Genomic DNA, 22,262 nt, shown 5'->3' with positions numbered 1-22,262 from the left:
GACCTGGCCTGGTCTAACTTAGTCTAACCTCAAAGCGTCTTGGAGAGCAGCGAGGATACGAGTACGGCTAACTCATGCTCATATCGTCTGAGGGAAAGATTGTGCAGCCAGAATCACGAGAGCTGCGAGTCTGGTGATGGCAGGTTTTCTGCACCGTTCAGAACAGGTGGGAGCACATCACACAAACTGGTCTGTTTGGAGCACAGCGAGGCCTTCCACAGTCAGTCAACAGATAAGACGAGCCAGAGATCAGCCTGATACTGGGGCTTAGAGGAGAACTGAAAAGGCTTCTTCCTCTTGCGTGTGTGAATGCGCGCAGCAGGTTTCGTGCTGTCAGTAGATTGGTCACAGATAAACAGCGTGTGCTCGTGCATGGGACATCAGGCTGTAGATCCAGTGACAGGACACACCGGGGGCCTGGGGCATATGAGCTTTTTGTCTGCTCAGCGTTCAGCACTCACCTTCAGAGCGTGTGCGCCGTCTGAGTCTCTTGTGGTCTGTTCAGTCTCGTCTTTTGCCGTCGGAAATGTTTCTGCTTCTGTAGAAAACAACAAGTGTTCATTTCAGTCACGTAGAGTATGACAAAATGCGTTTGTGAGCTGATTGACTGACTGCACTGGTAAATCAAACATGGGGAGGCGAGAATGCATCAAGGCATACAGAACAGGTTTTGCTTTAAGTGAAAATGAGTCGACACTTCAACACTTACTATACTGCCTGCGGTCCTGCTGAGAGAGAGATTATTCTGAGTGATGTTAAGCGTTTCAGATGAGGACTAGCATTTTTGAAACGGTGCTGGTTCATGGATCAACTGATTTATCAATGAATAAAACAAAGACTAAAATGTTCGTGGTTCTCCATGACGAAGGTGAGGTTTGACTCAAAAAACACACTCAGATTTGACAGGTGATGTTGAGACACAGACTTTGGATCTCAGGACTAAGACTGAATCTAAAAATCTCATTTAAACTTTGTGTCAGTTTTCTAAAAATAACAGGCCTTTACTGACCCTGATGCTGACTGTGTGGGTTGACTCTAAATATCATTCAAAGACTCAGTAATGAGTAAACACACTTATACTCCGACACACATTTCACTCTCATTTCCCTTTTCCTTTTTAAAGTAGTACTCTGTGGGCTTTGATAATCTCATAATCGAATGACTTCAATCATGTAACAGTACTTCTATGGATACTCAATAGAGAACGCTGTTACCAAATACTGCACCAAAGTTCAAATAAACAAGGTAAGACTGGCCCAGACTGACACTGGTTTATACTGTAATTTAAAATGCACTACATTAAAATAACCAATCGGTGAGATATGTCAGCTCCCTGTACATCTACCACAACCCTTACTTTGACTCATGTTACTCCACACCCAGAAAGACACCTACAAACACCAGGTCTGCACTCAAGCTTTAATATTAATGAAGATTAAGAGCAGTTTTAGTAGTGGTGGACGCCCAAAAACAGGCTTTAAGGTTACTGAAACCGAGACTAACCACCCAAAAGATAACGATGGTTTCTACTAACATACACACACTCCTTACTCCTGACAAAAAAACAACTGAACACGTCGGGTAAATACCCACTGAAGGGCAGGGAGACCGCGATTAGTCACATCAGTGCAGTGGGTAAACACCAAAACCCTGAAGAACACTACTGCCACATGTCAGAAACAGTTCAACCCGCTAACAGGAAACAGGAACAGCTAACAGGAAACAGGACTGTGGGAGAGTGAGGTTCCGAAGGTCCTGAAATCTGATCAACTGCATCATAATTACACCCCACTGGATTACACTGCTTTATAGTTATGAACAGTTTTTTTTAATTATCTTTATTTCCTCAGTCAGTGACAACTCGCTCATCAAATATCAGGTGACACAGGGCTGCATTTCCTCCTCTCGGAGTGAGTCAGTCGGATGAGATGAGTCAGTGATGTTTCTGGTTAAATTAGGGGGTGAAATGGAAAGCTTCTCCCTGACCCAACCATTTCGACAGGATTCTCTCCATTTCTTTTGGTCTATGATGTAATGCTGGCCTTAAAAGACCTGCTCTGATAATACACAGAGGCAAGTTTCCACCCTCACTGTGAGAGCGGGTTGGTATGATATCTCTGACCGTATCTGAGCCACGTTAGCAGCCTGGTGGGCTCGTTGAAGACTGGGCAGGTTCAAAGCTGCTCAGCGAGCGCAACATCCAGTCAGATTTTTCTGAAGCGATATGAAAAAGCTAGTGTTAACATACACGTTTCAAAGCTGCTTAACCTTGTTGACAGAAATTTGCATCAACCTTGTCTCCAGGAATGTCGAGGAGTGTCCTGAGTATGTTTGGGCAGGTCCAGCTTTTCCTCCTGTACTTCACTCAGTGTGGACAGATGAAGACAAAGCCGTCGGGTCAAAAGGTGTCAAAAGATAATTCTAGTTTATATTGATGGGAGTTCATCCCAGCTGACGTTTGGACTTGTGAGCAAGTGTTACTAATAACATTAACAACACCTCTGCTACATTCAGGCGTCCCAGTAAGCCACGACAGTGTGACAGCGACCCACCATGAACGACAGCAGGAGCCTGAAGGTGAAACTGAAGCAGCTAAATGGAAATCAGGCATGATTAATTTGATTATTTACGTCTGATTTTTTCCAACTGTGAGGTGTCAATCATCAGTCATGATAACGTTGTTCTTACCAAGTTAACTGTGAGACCTGAGTAGAGTGAAATCACTATGATGAAGTCTGATGGGTCAAGATACACAAACAATCAGCCAATCGAAGCAACAAGTTCATTTACTTGTTTCTTTCTTCATTTCCAAATCAGCTGATGAGTTGGCGAACTTAGTGTCTCTTTTAAAACAGAGAAAACGCATAGCACTGTGAGCCATGTGGCAACATTCACATCACCGATTGGTCAGATTTGTCTGGGGCAGGAGCAAGAACGCAAACAAAGGGAGGGGGTTCTGAAGGAGGTCTACTGGTCAAATACAACATATTACATTAACTAGACCAGGACCGACCTCCATTCATTCTCCAGCTAGCTGCTAGCGACTGTTAAATTTGCTCATCCCACCATGCAAAGCACACCTGACTACGCTTGGTCTGCACCAGGCTGACGACAATTGACATCTTTTACACCAGCCCAAACAAATGAAACTAACCAGGCCAACGCACCTGGGTTCATTTTAACCAAACCAATGAAAGCACCGTCAGACAGCAGCTCCAGTGTGAAATGATGGTAATGATTCCTAGTAGAGTATGGTGTAAAGTATGGTGAAGCTTAATTAAGATGTTAATGCATGTGTCATGTTAACAGTCTGAGTGATAATCAGACTTTTGCCGTTTCACTATTTGTTTCAACTATGTCTGTTCGTCCGACTGCTTTACTTGTTGCTTCTTTTTAGGGAAGTCGCCATATTACCGGATCTCAGACCGTACACAGGGGATTAAAAAGCAATGACAGCTGATAGGAATGAGGGGAAAATGACAAAAATAAGTTGTTCTTGTGAAGAAGTTGTGATTTTTTGGTATCACTCTTTAGGCCTAGTACAAGACAAGGCCCCTGCGCCGGTGATCTACCTGCATCGCATCACTTCCTGTTCTGACTGTGAACTGAAGTCTGGACATTAAAGTGTTCCTGCGGCAGTGAGGGGATGACAAGCTGTGTACCTTGTGCCTCAATAAAAATGACAGATGTTGTAATTTCTGTCACTACCAGCTATGAACACAGGCCCACGTTCGACTCAACCACAGGATGCTGTTTCTGTGAAACAACAGCGTTAACCACCGAACCACTGCAGCACACGCTGCTCCAAACACACACAGCAGGTCACTGAGTCACTGCTATTACAGGACGATGATGATGTGGCTCTGCATCACTGTACTGCCATTAATGACACACACTCACTCACTCACTCACTCACACACACACACACACACACACACACACACACACACACACACACACACACACACACACACACACACACACACACACACACACACACACTTTCATTTTATGTTTCACACACTCTACAAACAGATGGCCTAAGTTATATTAAGAAACACACACACATTCACACTTACAGCACACACACCTGTAGGCTGGGCAAACACAGCAACACACACACACACACACACACACACACACACACACACACACACACACACACACACACAGACAGACAGACAGACAGACAGACAGACAGACAGACAGACAGACACACACACACACACACACACACACACACACACACACACACACACACACACACACAGCACAACCATTTCTCAGCCCACATCTATTTTCACTGTCCACTGCTAAGTCTTGATGACATCATTAGGTTGCTTGGATACTGTGCCCCATACAAACAAAGGAGCCGGATCAACAACTCTCTCTCACACACTCACACACTCTCACACACACACTCACACACAGTCCCTGCCCTGTTACTCAACATTATTCTTCATTATGCTTCTCTCTGTTCTGCCATGGTTAAAAATGGAGGGTGACATTAAAGGATCACTAAATGTCAGACACTAAACTAATCACACAACAGCCGCCAGCCACGATAAGCCAATGGCTCGTGACAGGCCAACTCTCTGGGTAAGTGTATTCAACTTTGGCCCGTTAAAGTTTAAAAGCCAAAAGATGATTTTAACCTTTGAGGAGAGAGTGGACGGTGTGTGTGTCTGTCTGTCTCTAGATAAACAACAGAGGTGAATGACAGACCTCTGGTAGATAGCAAACTGTAACCAGAGTCTTTCAAGTCTTAATATTGTCTTTATCTCACAGAAAACTCTGAAAACCACTGCATTCCCTCACCCTGTGCTGTTTTTGTTTCCCACAAGCTGCCAAGCTGTTTGCATCTCTCTCGCTACTTTTCTGCTCCTCCTCTCTCTGTGTCTTCCTGCTCTCTCTCTCTCTCTCTCTCTCTCTCTCTCTCTCTCTCTCTCTCTCTCTCTCTCTCTCTCTCTCTCTCTCTCTCTCTCTCTCTCTCTCTCTCTCTCTCTCTCTCTCTCTCTCTCTCTCTCTCTCTCTCTCTCTCTCTCTCTCTCTCTCTCTCTGCTGTCACTGTCACATCCAGATGTTTGGATCTGAACCATTGTCCCCCAGGAGATTCAGCTTCTCCCTTGTTTGCATGCAGTCCTGTCTATCTGGCCCTCAGTGTGTTTGTTCATCTCTCTTATCTGTGTGAACGCTGTGCTGCCTCTCCTGTGTTTGTCTGGTCTGTCCTCTTTCCAGGTTGCCATGGCGGACAGGAGGTCTTGTGGCTCAGGTCCAACATCTGAAGTTGCTCAACTTCCTCCTTCACTTCACATAAGGTTTACAATCTACATGCATGTCTAATTTGTTTCATCATAATTTGTATATACTCTGAATTCTTTTGTTGATCTCATATATTTCCCGTCGGTCTGTCCATCCTGGGAGAGGGATCCCTCCTCTGCTCCTTTTCCTGAGGTTTTGCTGTCCAGCTTGTAAAGCCTCCTGATGCAAACTGTGATTTGTGATATTGGGCTATTTAAATAAATTTGGTGTGACCTGACCTCAATCATTTTGAATCTGAAGCTCTTCATGTCAGTCTGCGAGGCTAACGTTAAGGCCTTCACAGCTGAAGGGCAGCAGTCTGCCATTATTACTGTAAGTGGACAATTATTCAGCTTCTATCAATGAATATAACATACGTAATGAATGTTTAATACACCACAGAGGTAAATACTACTTAATGTGAGTTAAATATAACTGCTGGCTAGCATTACTTGAACATTTATCTTATCAACTGACTGTTTTAATGAAGAAACCTGGCAGGACCTTACTAACAAGCAACCACATCTTTTTATCTGATTCCTTTCATGGAGAAACACTGAACAACTCAACTTCATGACCATATCTTGTGCAAGTAAACCACCAATACAAGATCTGAGTTAAAATAAAAGCAAATAATCACATTTGTCAGAAAAATGTGCGAGACAAAGACAGACTTGACATGAACTGTCTGATAGAATGGCTGTTCTAATCAAAAGAGCTGCACTGTGACGTGTTTAGAGACATACTGTCTGGAGCAGAGCAGTTTTAAAAACAGTTACCTGTCTGGCATGTGTCCCCAATTGCGACCATCTCCTTACTGGCTTCTTCTTCACTTTTCATCTTATTCCTTTCCCTCTCCTTCCATCCATCCACTGTATCCACGGTGACTTTATCCAGCTCCTCAAACACACCATCCTCAGAGTCCTGACCTTTGCTCTGGAACGTGTTAATGTCATCATGGAGAGGGATGGCATGGACAAGCTTCATGTCCGCTAATGACTGGGATGACTGGTATTCACCTGTTTCCACATTCACAGGGCCAGTCGGGTCCTCTGCACTGGGATCAGCGACGGGAGTCAAGTCAGAGTGGGTAACAGGAAGCGTTGAAGCGCAAGAAAATGGAAAAGGAGGAGTCTCCGCTTCATGTGGCGGTCTAACCTGGCCACCCAGCTGTGGATCGCCCTCATGCTCTTTAGCCCGACAGTCTGAGCCTGACGTGTCAGAGAAACCGTTTTCACAGCCCTCACTTCCCTCTGCCTTACTCTCCTCATGTGCCTGCCTTCCTATATCGCCCTCAGCATTTATGGATTCTACACGGTGACGATCATCTCTGCCAAGTGTCTCACCGTGTTGAAGATCTAACTGCTGTCTATCACTCTCTGGTTGTGTCCCGCTCTCTTTCTGACAGACAGACTGATTTTGGGGGTCTCTGTGCTCTCCCGGTCTGGGGTTCTCCTCAGGATCGGGACAGAATGTGTCAGAGTCCTCTGGGTGTTGTCCTGTGTCTACCACAGGACAGGAGAGTTGGCTTACGTCTTGCAGCTGGATTTTTGTCTGCGTGTGGCTGTCTACCTCTGCTGCAATCGTTTTATTTGCTTCTGGAAATGGTTTGGTATGAACTTGCAGTGCGCTGTCTTCCTCTTGAGAAAATGAACATAATGTAAGGAGTTTGTTGTGTATAGTTTCTGTTTGAATTTCCTCTTTGTCGTGTTGTGGTAAACTAGGAGTGTCCGCAAGTGCTGACAAATCAAGGTCAGCCTGCTGGTTGCTATTCAGCTGCGCTGCTGTTAGCTTCTCTGTCTCAGTGTTACACCGCAACTCCTTTGATATTTCAACACTAGCTTGATCTTTAGAGGTGAGCTGATCAGTAGGCTCAATGTGCAGATGTTCTATCGGTTGGTTTTCTGTCTCAGCTGGAGTCATTCCTAACAGCTCACAGTTCTCTTTGTCCACAGGCGGTGCAGACAGTTGTGTGGACTGAACACTGTCGAGCGAATCATCTGCCAGCTGCTTTAATGTATCAGTTGGCACACTAGCATCCTGTGCTAATGGTTGATCATATGCTGGTTCTTTGCTCGCACCCTCTTGACTCTCAGACTGACTGTCTGCTAACCGCTGGCTCAATTCTATGCTAGCAAAGGCTGATGCTATTGCCACTGTTACGACTGCTACCGCTGTGGCCATTAACTCTTCACTGTAGTTCTCCTCTTTTTCTCTCTCTAAGGAAGGAAGCTCCTCATCCTCCACCTTCTTCCCTCTGCCTATAGAAGATGACTCCTTACCGCACACCATCCCACTGTCATTTTCTTCACTCCTCCTCTCCGAACTTCTTGCCTTACCCGCTTTCTCTTCACCCAACCACAACTCATTTCTCTTTTCCTCCTTGTGCTGCTGATCTCTCAGCATCTCAGAGGCCAAACAATGCTCTAAATATTCCCTCGGAGTTGTCTCAGCCCTTCCTTCCCCTTTTTGAAGTGGTGACACATCCGCTGTACCTTCAAATGGCAGACCCACAGCTTCTGTAGGATGCACAGATTCCATAAATCCTTTGGGCCTTCCCACGGGATCCACGGGCTGTACTGGTTTGTCTGAGTCAACGGACTGGACATGTTGTGTATTCTGCTCAGGAAATTCCACAAGAAACGAGTCCTCTGTGATTTCTGTGGGATCTGAATGTTTGACAGGAAGTTCCTTCAGATAATTAGATTCCACCAAACCTGTCCGGTCCCCACATGCGACACCTTCACCAGCAACTGTCAAATCCTCCTTTTCTGATAATGCCTTTGACTGCACTGTTTGTCGTACTGGACTGGCAAGCGCATTTAATTCCAACTCCGTAGGGTCAAGCGCTTCCTTCTCTATCGGTTGCACAGTTGTAATTTCACCTGTACCTTCCTTTCTGAAGTCAGGTTCATTCAGTTCTGAAGCAGTGGCAGCAGAATGGGGGTTGAAGTCATCAGGTCCACGAAGGTTCATGCTCTCATCCTCTGATAATTCCTTTGGCTCTAATGTCTCTGGAGCTGTGACTTCAGTCAGATCTGTTCTTCCGGGGTCTGTCAGACTGAAGCCAGGAGTAGAATAACTAGGATCCGGGTTAGTAACGTCACAGTCAGGTCCATGGACGTCCCTGGTGTGGCCCTGTGTCTGGCTGGGTAGATGCATTGCGTCCTTGTCAGCTTCCTCTCTCTGGGTTGGCTCAGGAGTGCTGGGAGACTGGACATGTGCCCTTCCTGTTTTATCCTTGGCGTCTGACTCTGTCTCTGTCTCTGACTGCCTGCTCAGGTTCGCCACTTGTTCTCTCTGTGTCTGCGTCTCTATCTGGCTCTGGGACTCTACACTGGAGCTGGAGCTAAGCTTGGCCTCTGTGCCTCCTCTCTTCCCCCTCTTCTTCCTCCTCTTTTTTCTTCCCTTTGCTCCTTTCTCTTCGCTCCCTTGCTTCTCTTCTCCTCCCTCTTCGATGCCTGCTGTTTCAGAACTCTTTCTGCTGTAAGTCGTCTCTCTGTTACTGACCTCCTCTCTGTCTCCCTCCACTCCTCCCTCCTTCCAATCTGGCCCTACTTCCTCCTCTCGCTGTGATGTGTGTACTTCCCGTCTTTGTGCACCAGGCCCATGTGACAGTGCTGGCTGTGCTCCAGCAGCATGTGGCTGACTAAGAGCTGCAGACAGTTGATGAGAACTTAGAGCCTGTTCTAACAGCTGTGGAGAACTAAGACCAGAAGCTTGGGGTGAGCTCAAATCACATTCTTTCTGCTCTCTCATTCCCTGCTCCAACTGTTCATGTTTTGTCTCATCCATTGTGCCACTGTCGTACCAAACTGACTGGGACTTCAGTTCCTTTCTGTTCCAGTCTTCACTGACAGCCTGGTCTAGCGTTTCATCCTGATACCAGACTGTTTTTGCTGCTGTTTCTGGTCCATGTGGAGGTGATCCCACCCTGCTTCCAATCCAGCCTGTATTCCGCCATAGCCCTCTCTGGGCTTTTCTTTCCGTGGCCGGGGACTTGGGGCTGGTCCTCCTGTCAGACTGAGGACTCTGGTTCATGGTGTCAGGTTGGCTTGGCTCCTCTGGGTCTGACTGGCATTCCTGGGGATCCTGTGATTGTTCCTGACCCATAGTTACTGAAAGAGGACAGGATTAGATTAAGGACTGCAAAAGAAACATTTTTTCTTTAAAAGATAACTCTGCAACAGCTTGGCTCTTATTATTATACAACCCTGACTCCAAAAAAAGTAAGGAAGCAGTGTGAAACATAAATAAACAGATTGTGATCATTTGCTAATCTTTTTTTTAAACATATATTCAATTAAAAATGGTACAAAGACATTATATTTAATATTTGACCTCATCAACTTCATTGATTTTTGTAAATAAATGTTTATTCTGAATTTGATGCAGCGACATGTTTCAAACACGTTGGGACAGGACAAGCTGTGGAATGCTCCAAAAACACCTGTTTGGAACATTCCACAGGTAAACAGGTTGATTGGTAACAGGTGATAGTAGTACAGTGTGCCAACATTAAAAATAACTCATTCTAATAAAGAATTTAAAGCTGCAATAATCATTATTTTTATATCAAAAATGGGTCAAATAGCTACGTGCAAGGTGAAAGGTGTTGCTGGCAGTGACAAATCCGCAGAGGATCACAAACTTCCCCGCAGCTATACGGAGTGTGTTTGTGTGTTACAGCTCATTTACTTTTACAGACCACAACTATACTCTTTTGGTTCACTCTCACTGATCTGATTATTACGCATATCGCAAAATTTTCAGGTGCAACAAGCAGCTGTTATGACTAAAAAAGCTCTGACAAACCTACTGTACATGACCTACTCAGCTGTAAACAGATTCATGTGTTTAAAAATTTCCACTGGTGCCAACTGGCCAATATCAATTAAAGCAGCTTGAACTATGCATTTATATTGGTTTAAAGAACACACCTGTTGTGTTTTATTTGAGCCCATATGTTACTCTAAAGCCCATTCTAACATTGGTTAGTTTTCTTAAAGTCGTCGTCGTCGTAGCGATTTTTCACCACTGATAAAAACAAAACCTCGCCTCTTATATGCTTGTGACTTGTGTTTCTTTTGTGTCCGCACTGCAAAACAAATTTCACCTTGAGTGTAATAGTTAATCAACAGTCAACAGTGAGACAGCCAAAAACCACCAGGTCAGTGTGTCTCTGTGTTCCTGTCCTTTGTCTTTTGTCTGCCAGGTCAATCTGTTTGCCACGTTGATCTTTATCATTTCAGAAAAAATAGCCTCCAATTTTACCCACCAGTTGGTTTATGTGGTAGAAAATCTGGTCTGCACCTTCAAATCAGAAACTTGTCATTTAAAAACCTAAAAAAGTTCCTATCATTGTCACTGAGTTCCAACACTGCCCCACTGTTTGAGCACTGTGATAAACTTACCTGTCGTTTCTGCAGCTGATTCCACAGCTAAGTTAAATTTAGCTTCTTCGGCTGGGAGACTTTCAGTGTCTCCCTGCTCTGTCTCTGTCACGGATTCTGTCTCTGCAACACGCTCACATATCAGCAGGTCAACTTCCCACTTCTCTCCTTCCTGTTTTTCCACGATGGTGGTGGTAGGCAATGCAGCCGTCCCCGTACCAGCCCGCTGCCCATCGCCACCAGCTGCAGACACCGGTTTTATGGGTGATGTGGTTTCTTCTGTTCCGCGACTACACTGAGTTTGCGTAGCTCCTCTGTCACCACTCAAAGATGTCACTGCTGGTTCTCTGGGTGAAATAGCTCCATCTGCCTCTGTTCTACTTCCTGTTGTCTTTGTGGGCCAGCATGCAGTCCCCCTACCGGCCTCCAGGGTGCTTCTGTTATTTCGTGGAGATTTTGAAGCATGTGTTGTGCTTTTTGTAGTTCTCTTTTTGTTCTTCCTGTTACGGCCAGCAGGAGAGTTGGCAGCTGGTGTACCCCGAGCTCCCCCAGTTTCCTGGCTCTGACAAAGACTTCCACTAGTACAGGATGTATGAGTGACAACAGCAGAGTCCTCCCCTTGTGCTCTCTCCTCCAATAATCGGGGACTTCCCTGTTCTGTTGTTGTTGAGCTCAAGTTCTCTATGGTTACCAGAGCTAAGCCTGCATCCTGCTTGCTCTCTTGTTGGCTGTTAGAGCAGGGCTGCAGTCCACAGGTAGGGCTGATCAGCTCATGATCGATGGAGAGGGATGTGGAGACATCTGTCGGTGCGACGGTACTAGCAAAATCTGAGCTTCCCTGCAAGAAGACAGAAAAACACAAATAAATTAAGTGTTCATGGACAAATTTCATTACACAAATGGCTGCAGAGGCAGTTAAACAAACATACTGTATATATATTACTTTACTATAATACATACATACATATATATATACACACACACACACACACACACACACACACACACACACACACACACACACACACACACACACACACACATATATATATTTCCTCTCTTCTAATTTTATTCTTGTAAGCAGCACCTGTAACAAAAACAATTTAGTACTTCTGATTCTTTTGATTCTGATATATTGATTTGTTTAGGCTGATTTGGAAGCTGTTGCAGTCCAAAAAACCAGACTGAGATCATCTGAAAAGGTGAAAGTAGAACAGACCAACCACAGACTGCGTGACAGCTGACATGTGACTTCAGCACAAACTGAAAAGCTAAACTATGTGAACTGCCAGAAAGCATTTGTATTAAAGATATGGCCAAAGATCATTTTATAACCTTCATTATAATAAAGCGCTTTGTATAACCATGGTGACCCGTGTGATGAGCATATGAATGATGGGTTCAAACAGAGGACTGTTGTGTATTTCAGTTCCTCATTGAAAAGTGAGTGAAACGCAGTGACCAAGCAATAACCAGCCCATATCACAAAGTGAACGAAAGAATGCAAAAAAAGTCACTGTGAGGAATGTCATTAAAGCACAGCACAGCCAAGTCACACATCTGTCTAGTGTACAAATCTATGCCATCTACACACACTGCTGCTAACCTCTTCTGTCAAGCATAAGTCTGCGCAGTTGGATCAGGAAATAGATTTTTCCATTTTATTCCACATACAGTCAGTACTTTAGATAATACAATCAAATTATGAACATGACTCTGGGTCTACAATCCCTGTGCAGCATGTCAGCATCGTAGGCGGCGAGCTGAGTGTTGAACTGACACAGATGAAGGCAGCTGTTACATTCCTCCATTGGTGAATGTGTAACTGATGTGTTAATGTGTGCTCCTCAGGCTCTGTGGGTCTCAAGTCTAGGTCCTCCTCCTCTCTCGTGGTACTATTGGCTGTTAAATCTGACCAATCATGGTCCATCTGGAGGTTTAGAAACACTGAGAAGCTGCACGTCTAAGCCCCCTGGTCAATGCTTTGTCAGTCCATAGCTCCTTTGTCAAGTTAGTGGTCAAGTTATGAAGGGAAAGTGATTCTGCTACTAGATTTCAGTTGAACAATTAGTTACTTAAAGTAACTGTGACCCATTTCTTTTAGGTAGTGTTGGCTGAGAATTGTAGCTTTTCCTTTTGTGTAGTTTTGTTCAGTACTGTGATTTTATTGGGTTGGTTTGTTATTTTGGCCTGAACTCTCCCTGAAGATTCATTTCAGTTTATCTTTTTTTATCTTATTTTTTTTTTTATCTTATTTTTATCTGCCAATAAAACATGAAATACTAAACAAACTGGCTCATTATATTCAACTAGTTGGCTGTTGTTCCCTCTACTCTCGACTAGCTTGGTGTCATAACAATAACAAACAACACAAACAACAACACTCCTGTGGATCAAGTGACACCACAAGTTTATGAGCTCTTGTGACTGTAATGTGGTTTCTCCAAATATTCTACATTAGGGATGAAAAGATAGCAGCTGCCTTTTGAATCAGTGCGCAACAAGAAGATGAACAGCCACTGAGCCTTGAGGTAAACCATCTAATACACAGGCCTGACAGCCCTGTGTATTAGCCGTGAGGTCTCTCAGTCACAATCTCAGCTGCTTACAGACACTTCAGTACAGACTTTATTGCTCTCAGCAGGGGGCGAGTCTGCATTAGAGCTAAAGAAAAGCCTGTAAAACAAACAAATATCACCTTTTTGTCTCTGTGAAGATGAATAAGTCTCCTCAGCTCCTTCACCTCCTCCTGTAAGCAGCAGTCTTCACTGCTCTGCGTCTCTACCCCTCCCTCCCTCTGACGGAGGCCGGGAAATGTTAGGGTGTAGGTACCGAGGTTTGCATGATGCTGAAACACTCGGCCTTCTGGGTAAAAGTGCAGCTGCTCCTTTGGTTCCACTTGGACATTTGAGGCTGTCTCATACCTGCAATGACACAAAATAATAGAACTATGTGAGAAACCTTTGAAAACATGTACAAAATAAACTGCACTTGAACTTATTTTTTCTTTCCTTTCTGTCACAGACACACAAACATGTCCATTTAGTTTACTCTCTTGTCCTTTCAATCATGTAGAAAAGAGATTCAGACATGAATCAGCAAGTAACTTTCAAAGAAATAGATTCTTACCTGTCCACTTTGTAAGGCAATGAAAAGATAAATGACTAACACTGGCTAAGAGTCTCAAACTGCACGACAAGGAACTAACTAAAAAGAGGAGCTGCTGAGATTCAAATACAAAAACTTAACTAATAACCAAAAGGTCTGTGAAAAATTCCAACAAATCCCGACAAGCACACAACACCCAGCCTATGTGACACACCCACACAGCCCTGTCTGGTGGATGACATCACATCACTCATCCAGACTTTGGAGCCACGCCCTCCCCAGATCCACCCACACCTTAAGCAAGGATCAGCCGAGCTGCCAATCACTGCTCTGACACTCATTGTTCTCAGAACGCCTCTCACAGCTCTGCGGCACGGTCCTGAGTCATGGAGGAGCTGCTCACCATCAAAGTGTACAAAGACATGCCCTTCTATCCTCAACAGCACAACATGACACTGGGCATGTGTCCTCACAGCGCACGTTGCGTGGGTGTTAATGCAGTGACTGCTGACATAATGCAGACAGTGTCGCTGCCACACAATCCGGTGCTTTCTCTGGTGTTCCATCTTAAGTAACTGTCAAAAGAGACAAAGGAGCATATCCCACGGTGAGGCATGCACGGGTGTACACACACACACAGGCTCACAGATGCAAACACACATTGACAAAGACAGACACACACACAGATCCTCAGACAGCGCTGTCTGTTGTAAACCGGTTTCTCTTCATAGTGGCTGCATTAATGCAGGAAGTTTCTGCTTGATTGTCCCGTTTGCCAACTTAGCCTTAACTGATTAAAACATAGAAAAGATGATTTGTTGCCAGTGAACTATTACCTCAGATCCATGAGAACGCTTTGGTTAAACACACAAAAGAGGTTTTTAAGTTTACACCCACAACTCTACTGTTGTCGTTCACTCGCTTTCATAGTGCCGCTTTTGGCAACAACAGGCAGCTGTTTTCAGAAAGCTCTGGTAAACCCGCTGCACCCTACCTGCTCAGCAGTACAGAGGAGACAGAAACTAAAAGCTAAAAGAACATTTGACTCCAAAGGAATGATGTTGCTGTGTGTCTGCTAAGTGCTCTGCTTTGTTCACCAACAAGGTGGATGAGACTGAACTGAACAGTATATGGAACAAAACAGGAACTTGGCACAGGAAGTTTAACCTCTTAAGTAACCTTAAGAAGTCATTTCTGATCTTTCGTTACCGGGGTGGAGAGGTGAGATGTCCATGACAGATTCTCTGTAACGCTGCTTAGCTCCACAATCAGCTCCTTGGTTTTGTTGATGTTGAGCAGTAGGTTGTTCTCTGTGCACCACCCTGCACAAATGTTGCTTTCCTCCCGATATGAATTCTCATCATTGTTTGAAATCTGCCTTTGACGGTGGTGTCGTCCACAAAATTTCACAACAGAGTTGTCGCCATGTCTGGGATAGCAGCCGTGGGTGTACAGTGTGAACAGAAGGAGGCTGAGCACACAGCCCTGGGAGTGTTAGCCTCAGTCCCAACCTCAGTCTTCATCTGTTCTATTTTGCTGTGGCTGGGTAGTGGAATAGCCTTAGGTTCAAGCTGGGTTAGCTAAGCTCTTATCATGGCTCTCTTTCCTTTCTTCTTGGGGCGATCGCACCACTGGATTCACCAAAAACAATGGTTTAGTATTAACCTCTAATTTGGTTTGTCCCTCCATCATATGCACAACAATTACAGTGAAGTAGTCGCTGCCAATTCAATTCTTAATTCTTCCCTCCAACAATACTCAGTGTATGAAAAGAAAATCATGCAAGCAAAAATGAGAATATAAGTTAAGGCTGTTTTAACATCTGTATCAATAAGGTGCAAGTAAAAGTATAGTCAAAGGGATGAGCTTCAGAGCTCGTGTGTTATCAGCCTTGAGGCCTGGGGGATGAAGCTGGCCCTGAGCCTGGTGGGACTGGATGCTGTGGTATTGTCTGCTGGATGGCAGCAGAAAGAACACTTTTTGGCTGTAGTGGTTGAGGTCTTTAACGATCCTGTTGGCCATCTTTCTGCACAGCTGTGTGTTGAGGTCTTCAGTGGGTGGCAGCTCCATCCAGGTGACGTACTGAGCAGTTTTCACCACCCTCTATAATGCCTTACAGTTGAGCGTGCTGCAATGGCCAAACCAGGCCGTGATGCAGCCGGTCAGGATACTCTCAGTGGTGCACTTGTAGGAGATGAAAACTACCCTGGACTCCATGCGGAGCCCCCTCAGTTTGCAAGGGAAGAAGCTGTTGTCTTGCTGTCTATATGATGCGGTTGGTGTGGTGAGTTCAGATCAGGTCCTCATTGATGTTTACCCCGAGCAACATGAAGCTGCTGACGCTCTCCACTGTAGTTCCATTGATGATGATGGGTGTTCGTCCTTCTCCCTGTTGCTTCCGAAAGTCCACAATCAGCTCCTTTAGTTTGCTGACATTGAGATGGAGATTGTTATCTTGGCACCAATAAGTCGAGGCTCTGACCTCCTCTCTGTAGGCCATCTAAACGTCACCGGTGATCGGTCTTATGACAGTCATCTCATCAGCAAACTTTAGGATGGTGTTGGAAATGTAGGTGACCATGCAGTCATGTGTTAGCAGGGAGATTCAGGGTGGAGATTGTGGCGCTACCTGTCAACACAGCCTGGGGTCTGCCGATCTGGAGGTTCAGGATCCAGCCACAGAGGGCAGAGTGGAGACCCAGATCCCTGAGCTTGAAGAGCACATTGAAAGCTGAACTGTAGTGAAAGAGCAGCATTATACATACACACTCTTCTGGTCAAGGTGGGACAGGGCTGTGCGATGGCATCGTCCATTGACCTGTTGTGCAGGCTTGTATGCAAACTGAAGTGGGTGCAGTGCCAGTGAGTCAGGGAGGGAGGTGGTGATAAGGGATCTTGTTGGGGACGGGGACTAGACTGTCACGGTTCTAAAGTTGTAAACTCCTGTAAGGTTGAAGTTTTCTTGAGGTAAAGCTGGTCAACCCTTTGTTCATAAGCTACTTTCAAATGTTCGGGACAGACAGATGTTAATGATACAATCTGGGACTTTGTAGTTATAATGGATGTAGAGGCACTAGACTCTGATATTGATCATTCTGATGGCCTTCAGCAGTCAGCTCTTATCTGTCAGATAAAGGGAGGCACCCCCTCCAGGCTTTATCATGGAAATTACTGAGTGGGTGTTGTATAACGTGTTCCTGTTTCAAGACAGACAATGTAAGTTCACACAATGTAAAGGGACCCGTGCTAGTTTTGTCCCTGAATATGTTTTCCTGTTATTTGGGACTCCGGGAATTTGAATATGTCATTAACTCTGCAATGAATCGCAAAAGCAACAACATGCATTAGATCTCATTAGATGTTTTGATGATATGAGTGGCAGAAACAATTATTTGATGGATTTCAATAATTATCTCAATAACACCAATAAGAACTGTATGTAAGTCTGCCCTTTATAAAGCCTCCGTAAAGGGCAGACTTACAGACTTACATACAGTCATCATCCAGCTAGAAGGAGAGGCCACTGGCTCAAGAGATTATTGGGACTTTCTGATGCATGCAAGTCACTTGTAGTCACTGCTCCAACATTATACAACAGAAGGAATTTGTAGATCTACAAGACAAGGAAGATACATAAAAATAAACATATAAGAACTGAATGTGAAGGTTTTGTTAGTTTGCGCTGGCGTGTGATGGGATGAGCACCGCTGTGAGAATGACTCATGTAAACTCTCTCAGGAGATAATAAGGTTGCCATCCCATCATAAAGTGCCCTCAGTTAGGAGAACAGCCCACAGACATGATCTCCACTTCTGAGCACCACTGGTAGTTGATCATCAAGCAGACACCTCCCCGCTTGCTCTTCCCAGATTGTATTGTCCAGTCCTGACGGTGAATGGAGAGTTCCCCTGGATCAATGATCAAGTACAGGATCGAAGGGTCGAGCTAAGTCTCTGTGAAAACCATAATGTTACCGTCCTGCTCCTGAGTTCACCCAGCGTATTATCCAATGACTGGACATTTGCTGAAGAATACTCGTAGAGGAGGTCAGTTTGCACCTTTCCTGAGCCTGACTGTGACCCTGGCCCTGCAGCAACAGGTAATCCCAGGCATGGGTATTCTCCATAGTTGGTTGATTGTGGTGATAAAGTGTTGTCCACAAACAATCTGATGTGTAGATGTTCTCTGTCATATTCTATGACTCGATTACTGTAAAGCACTATTTACTGACCTCCTGAAAAACAGCTGAGAGACTTCAGCTCATCCAAAACTCTGCAGCTCCACTATTAACGAACCAAGAGGAGAGAGCACATCATTCCAGTTTTAGCTGCTCTGCACTGGTTTCCTGTCACATTCAGAATTGATTTGAGGGTCCTCCTCCTTGTACACAAAGCCCATAACGGGCTGGGATCAAGCTACATTGCTAAATCCCTTGTTTATTATTTGCCTTCAGGAACACTGTGATCATCTGCTTCTGGTTTATTGGAGGTTTCCAGCAACAGCTGAAAGAAAACTGGAGATGCAGCCTTTGTCAATTGTAACCCAAAGCTGAGGAACACACTCCCTAGATATCAGGGAATCCAGCTAGGCGAATACTTTTACAAGAAAGCTAAAAACTAATGTCTTCACTTTAACCTTTAACTAGCCCTGACTTCTTGATACAGGCCTGAAACGTGTGTGCTTTGCCTCACGCTTATGCACTGCTGCACTTCTTTTAAAATGTTGTATTTTACTTGATTTGATGCATTCTATGTACTCTGTTTTATTACTATTATTAAGTAGTTTTATATTCCATCTTTTTTCATGCATTGTCTTATTCTCATGTATCCTATTTTGGGTGTTTTCTTCTCATCTCCTCTTATTATTACTTCATTTATAACTAACTTATTTTATATTAATTTTCTGTCACTGTTTTATGTTCATTCTATGTCTTGTTTATGTGAAGCACTTAAAAATGCAAATTCTAAAAATTCTATAAAAGGTTCCATACAAATACAGTTTATCATGATTACTAGTATTATTATTAAACAAACAGGTATGTTTCTGTTCAGTGTTTCTCACCTAAACTTCGTGTGTATCCTGGAGCTAAAGGAAACAGGTCTGTTGAATTATTTTCCTTGCCTATCAAACTTTATCAAAGTCTATCATTATGTTTTAAATCCTCCATTGGTCACATCCACGTTAACCTTGTTTTTCACCGCTTTCATTGGAGCATTGCTACATTTATTGGTGCCTTACCAGCATTAAGTGACAGTCTGAAAATAGGGTGTGAAACGCAGGATGTGAATCGTGCCAGCTGAATGCTTGTGCACATGCATCCTGTGCACACGACAAACAAATCAGGAAATGCTGATTTATCTCAAGATTTCCAATGATAGGAGAAATGAAAATGAACCACCATCATTATAAACATTATATACTCCTGTTTTTCATAGTCCTGTCTTATCATATCATGTATGTCATTCTGTTTTCTTTTTTGAAGCGTTGAATCAAACTCGTGGAGTTTGATACTGAAAGCCTAAACCTACTGTTGACAGATTATGAAAGAGGGAAAATTCTGAACTTCTGAACTTTTGAACTACTTTTCCATTCTGGCCACATCTGGAACTATGCATGAGATGTTTCTGTCCACAGCGCTGCTGACACATGTGTCAGTGCACATAGTACACAGAATCTATCATAAGACAGAGCAGAGAAACCGTTCAAATATGTGGCGCCACAGAAAATGACTCTGCAGAAAATATAGCAACAGCAACAGAAAAGACACGCAGGAAGTCTATCTGACATGACAAGGCAATCTGATCATGATCATGTCTGCCACTGATGAGATAGTGTGTCCTCCCTCTGCACAGCTACTCACTGTTTTTCATCATGTCTGATGGATGTAGTGCTTCACCACACAGTAGGCAGTTCTGAATGCAACCTTTTGCACATAAATTAATTTCTGGACCATCTGTTAGGACATCTACTGAGAGAGATGTTAATGTCTGAGCCTCTGCTGTCTGTCAGGAGACACTGTAGTCCAACTGCACGAGGATAAACAACAGCTACTCCACCCTGACTGAACACCTCACAAACATTATCCCAGACATGTACACACAGAAGCCTGGTCATCTTACACCAGTTGTACACTGTATAGTATACTGTAGTTGAACTCATGGTAGCGCCTCTTCACGAGAGCTTGAGCACAAAGTTTGCCAGCAAAGCTGTGTGTCTACAGTAAGTAGTGGTGATCCTGAGACAGCTCAAAAGACATTTACAGCCCTTTTCACAATAAAACTAATAACATCCTAATATTCTAATAACATGTATTCACTACAAAAGCAAACCAAACATTGAAATATGAAAAGAAAACAAAACAGATACAATCCTTGAGCAGGTACTCACTGTTTGAAGAGCTCCACCAGCTGCTGGTGTCCTCTGCTCTCTGCCAGACATGCTGCAGTTAGTCCCTGGGTGCTGGGCCTCCTCAGTGCCTCCCTGCCTCCCGGCTGCTGCAGGAGGAACGATGCCACTGTTCTCAGACCATGACTGGCTGCCAAGTGCAGCAGGCTGGAGAGCTTCTGGCACTGAGACACAGCTGGAGAGGAAGAAAAAAAGGCAAAAGGTGAGAGGGCGGACTCAAGTGATCAGATAAAACGGAGCAAGGTGGACACCTCCTGGTGGAGAGAGAAATGTGAGACAGAAGAAAATCACTCAGCTCAGAGCAGGATTACACCAATGCAGAGGTTTACTGGTAGCATTCAAAGCCTACTGTTCAGTTTTTAGGCTAACTTAAATTGTTTTTTTTCATCAACCTACATGATATCATTTTCATTATATTAATAAATGACACAAAAATGGAATTTACCACACTTTTTAGGGTCAAACAGCTTTCTTTTTATCTCATCAAATGTTGAAGTATTAATTAGAAACAGAGAACACAAAAAACTTTTATCTGGGCTTGGGAGGATGGGAGTGTCAAAGGGTGTCTAGCTAGCAGTAGCTGTTGCCTCAGCACTCGCAGAGTCATGGAGAGATCAAACTTCAAAATAAAAGCATTCTAACTCACCACTGCAGCTGTCCAGCACTGCGGAGACGTCCATCCGGGTTTCCTTGTGTGTCTCTGTGTTGTGTCTCTCTGCATCACCGTGTGCATCAGCCATCTGTGTGTCTACATGTGTCTGCGTGTGTGAGGGTGTTCCTGCTGCAGTCCTCTGGTGGGGCAGGGTGAGGTGTCTCAGGGCCAGGGCGAGACTCTGATCCAACTTCTCACACTCTTTCAGTGGAATCTGACACACACAAAATGTAGAAAGGTCAAAAATGACACTCGTCTCATTGTTTTTTCTTTTATGTCCATCTCTCTCCTTCTAAAAACATTTCTTTGCATGCTGTGATATTTCTCACTTCTAGACACAATCTGATTACATTCAGATCCAATATGAACAATATGAAAACAAATATTAAATGAAGACTGAATTTTAAATGAAGACCTTGACTAAAAATCAACATTTTATTTAGAATTAAAACAAGTCATTTTCAAATGCGTGTACCACTTTTAGAGCCCTCGGTGTCTCTCATACTCACCTGCTCATCATCCAGTAGTAATGCTTCCTGTGGAGCCGTGTTGACCAGGAGGAAGTGGGCCATGTCCAGAGCCAAGTCCTACACACAACACACATATTGATGCCGCCATCTTTATTCTGAAAAACTCAAACCCATAACAGACAAGAGTGTGGTGCTCTCTAATGAGCTCGTCCAACTCAATGACGAGTCATGAGTTGGTCATGATGCGCAGTCATGACTTGCACATTTCGACACGAGCTGAGGAGCTCGGAGTTCAGGAGTTCAAAATGTCTAACGCCATAATGGTTTTTCACTTTTTAACATGAAAAGCATAATGTCTGCTCGCAGTACAGAAAGGTCACAGACACGTTTGAGGTCATTTAGAATATCTGAGTATGTCCATTTGAGCAGCACTGTAATAAATACAGAAAAGGCACCACACATCATTACTAGAGGATGATGATGTTTGAGAGTAAGAAAATATATCAGCTGATATCCTAAAATTTGTTTTGTAATGACTTGTGACAAAGACATATACTGTGAGTGGGGCATTTTACAGTGTAAAGATGAACTTGTCAGCGCTCTCTGGTGGACAAACTGTCATGGAGACACTGTTTCTCAGGTCTTGTCTGCATGTATACAAAATATTTTTGGAAACACCTATTTTCCTCTCAGTTTTGGCCTTCATGCAGAAGAGTTTTAGGTTGCTAAAATACAGAATGCCTTCTGTATTATGTAATGGGGAAATTTTTCAAAACTCTGTTCCTGTGCATCCACATCTACATGTCAAACAGAGAAACAACAACAATAATGGCAGATCATTGGTTTACTGCTGGGCCGTGTCCCAGAAGGGTCATGTTCTAATTTTTACACTGCATAAACATTCAGTGGCCACTTTATTAGGTCCACCTTTCC

At 44.0% G+C, this 22,262-nt stretch overlaps 2 protein-coding genes across 5 annotated transcripts in view; both read right to left on the bottom strand.

Annotated features, from left to right (window-relative positions):
- LOC139337614 (A-kinase anchor protein 13-like) overlaps nucleotides 1-6,602 on the bottom strand; it is a 45,825-nt gene extending 39,223 nt beyond the window's left edge. For all 4 annotated transcript variants that reach the window (XM_070972291.1, XM_070972292.1, XM_070972293.1 and 1 more), the window contains exons 1-2: nucleotides 6,081-6,602; nucleotides 462-538 (exon numbers count right to left, since the gene is read on the bottom strand). In XM_070972291.1, coding sequence (XP_070828392.1) covers nucleotides 462-538; nucleotides 6,081-6,288 — 285 coding nt within the window. In that variant the 5' untranslated portion in view covers nucleotides 6,289-6,602. The remainder of the gene's footprint in view (nucleotides 1-461; nucleotides 539-6,080) is intronic.
- The window catches only part of LOC139337389 (A-kinase anchor protein 13-like), a 44,807-nt gene continuing 28,861 nt past the window's right edge, over nucleotides 6,317-22,262 (bottom strand). Inside the window, exons 5-11 of the mRNA XM_070971934.1 lie at nucleotides 21,369-21,446; nucleotides 20,854-21,073; nucleotides 20,190-20,382; nucleotides 13,393-13,618; nucleotides 10,716-11,532; nucleotides 6,460-9,419; nucleotides 6,317-6,358 (exon numbers count right to left, since the gene is read on the bottom strand). Coding sequence (XP_070828035.1) covers nucleotides 6,317-6,358; nucleotides 6,460-9,419; nucleotides 10,716-11,532; nucleotides 13,393-13,618; nucleotides 20,190-20,382; nucleotides 20,854-21,073; nucleotides 21,369-21,446 — 4,536 coding nt within the window. The remainder of the gene's footprint in view (nucleotides 6,359-6,459; nucleotides 9,420-10,715; nucleotides 11,533-13,392; nucleotides 13,619-20,189; nucleotides 20,383-20,853; nucleotides 21,074-21,368; nucleotides 21,447-22,262) is intronic.

Source organism: Chaetodon trifascialis, chromosome 10, assembly GCF_039877785.1.
Source record: "Chaetodon trifascialis isolate fChaTrf1 chromosome 10, fChaTrf1.hap1, whole genome shotgun sequence".
Lineage (NCBI taxonomy): Eukaryota > Metazoa > Chordata > Actinopteri > Chaetodontiformes > Chaetodontidae > Chaetodon > Chaetodon trifascialis.
Note: the sequence above shows the minus strand (reverse complement) of the source record. Positions and strands in the feature narration are given on the sequence as shown.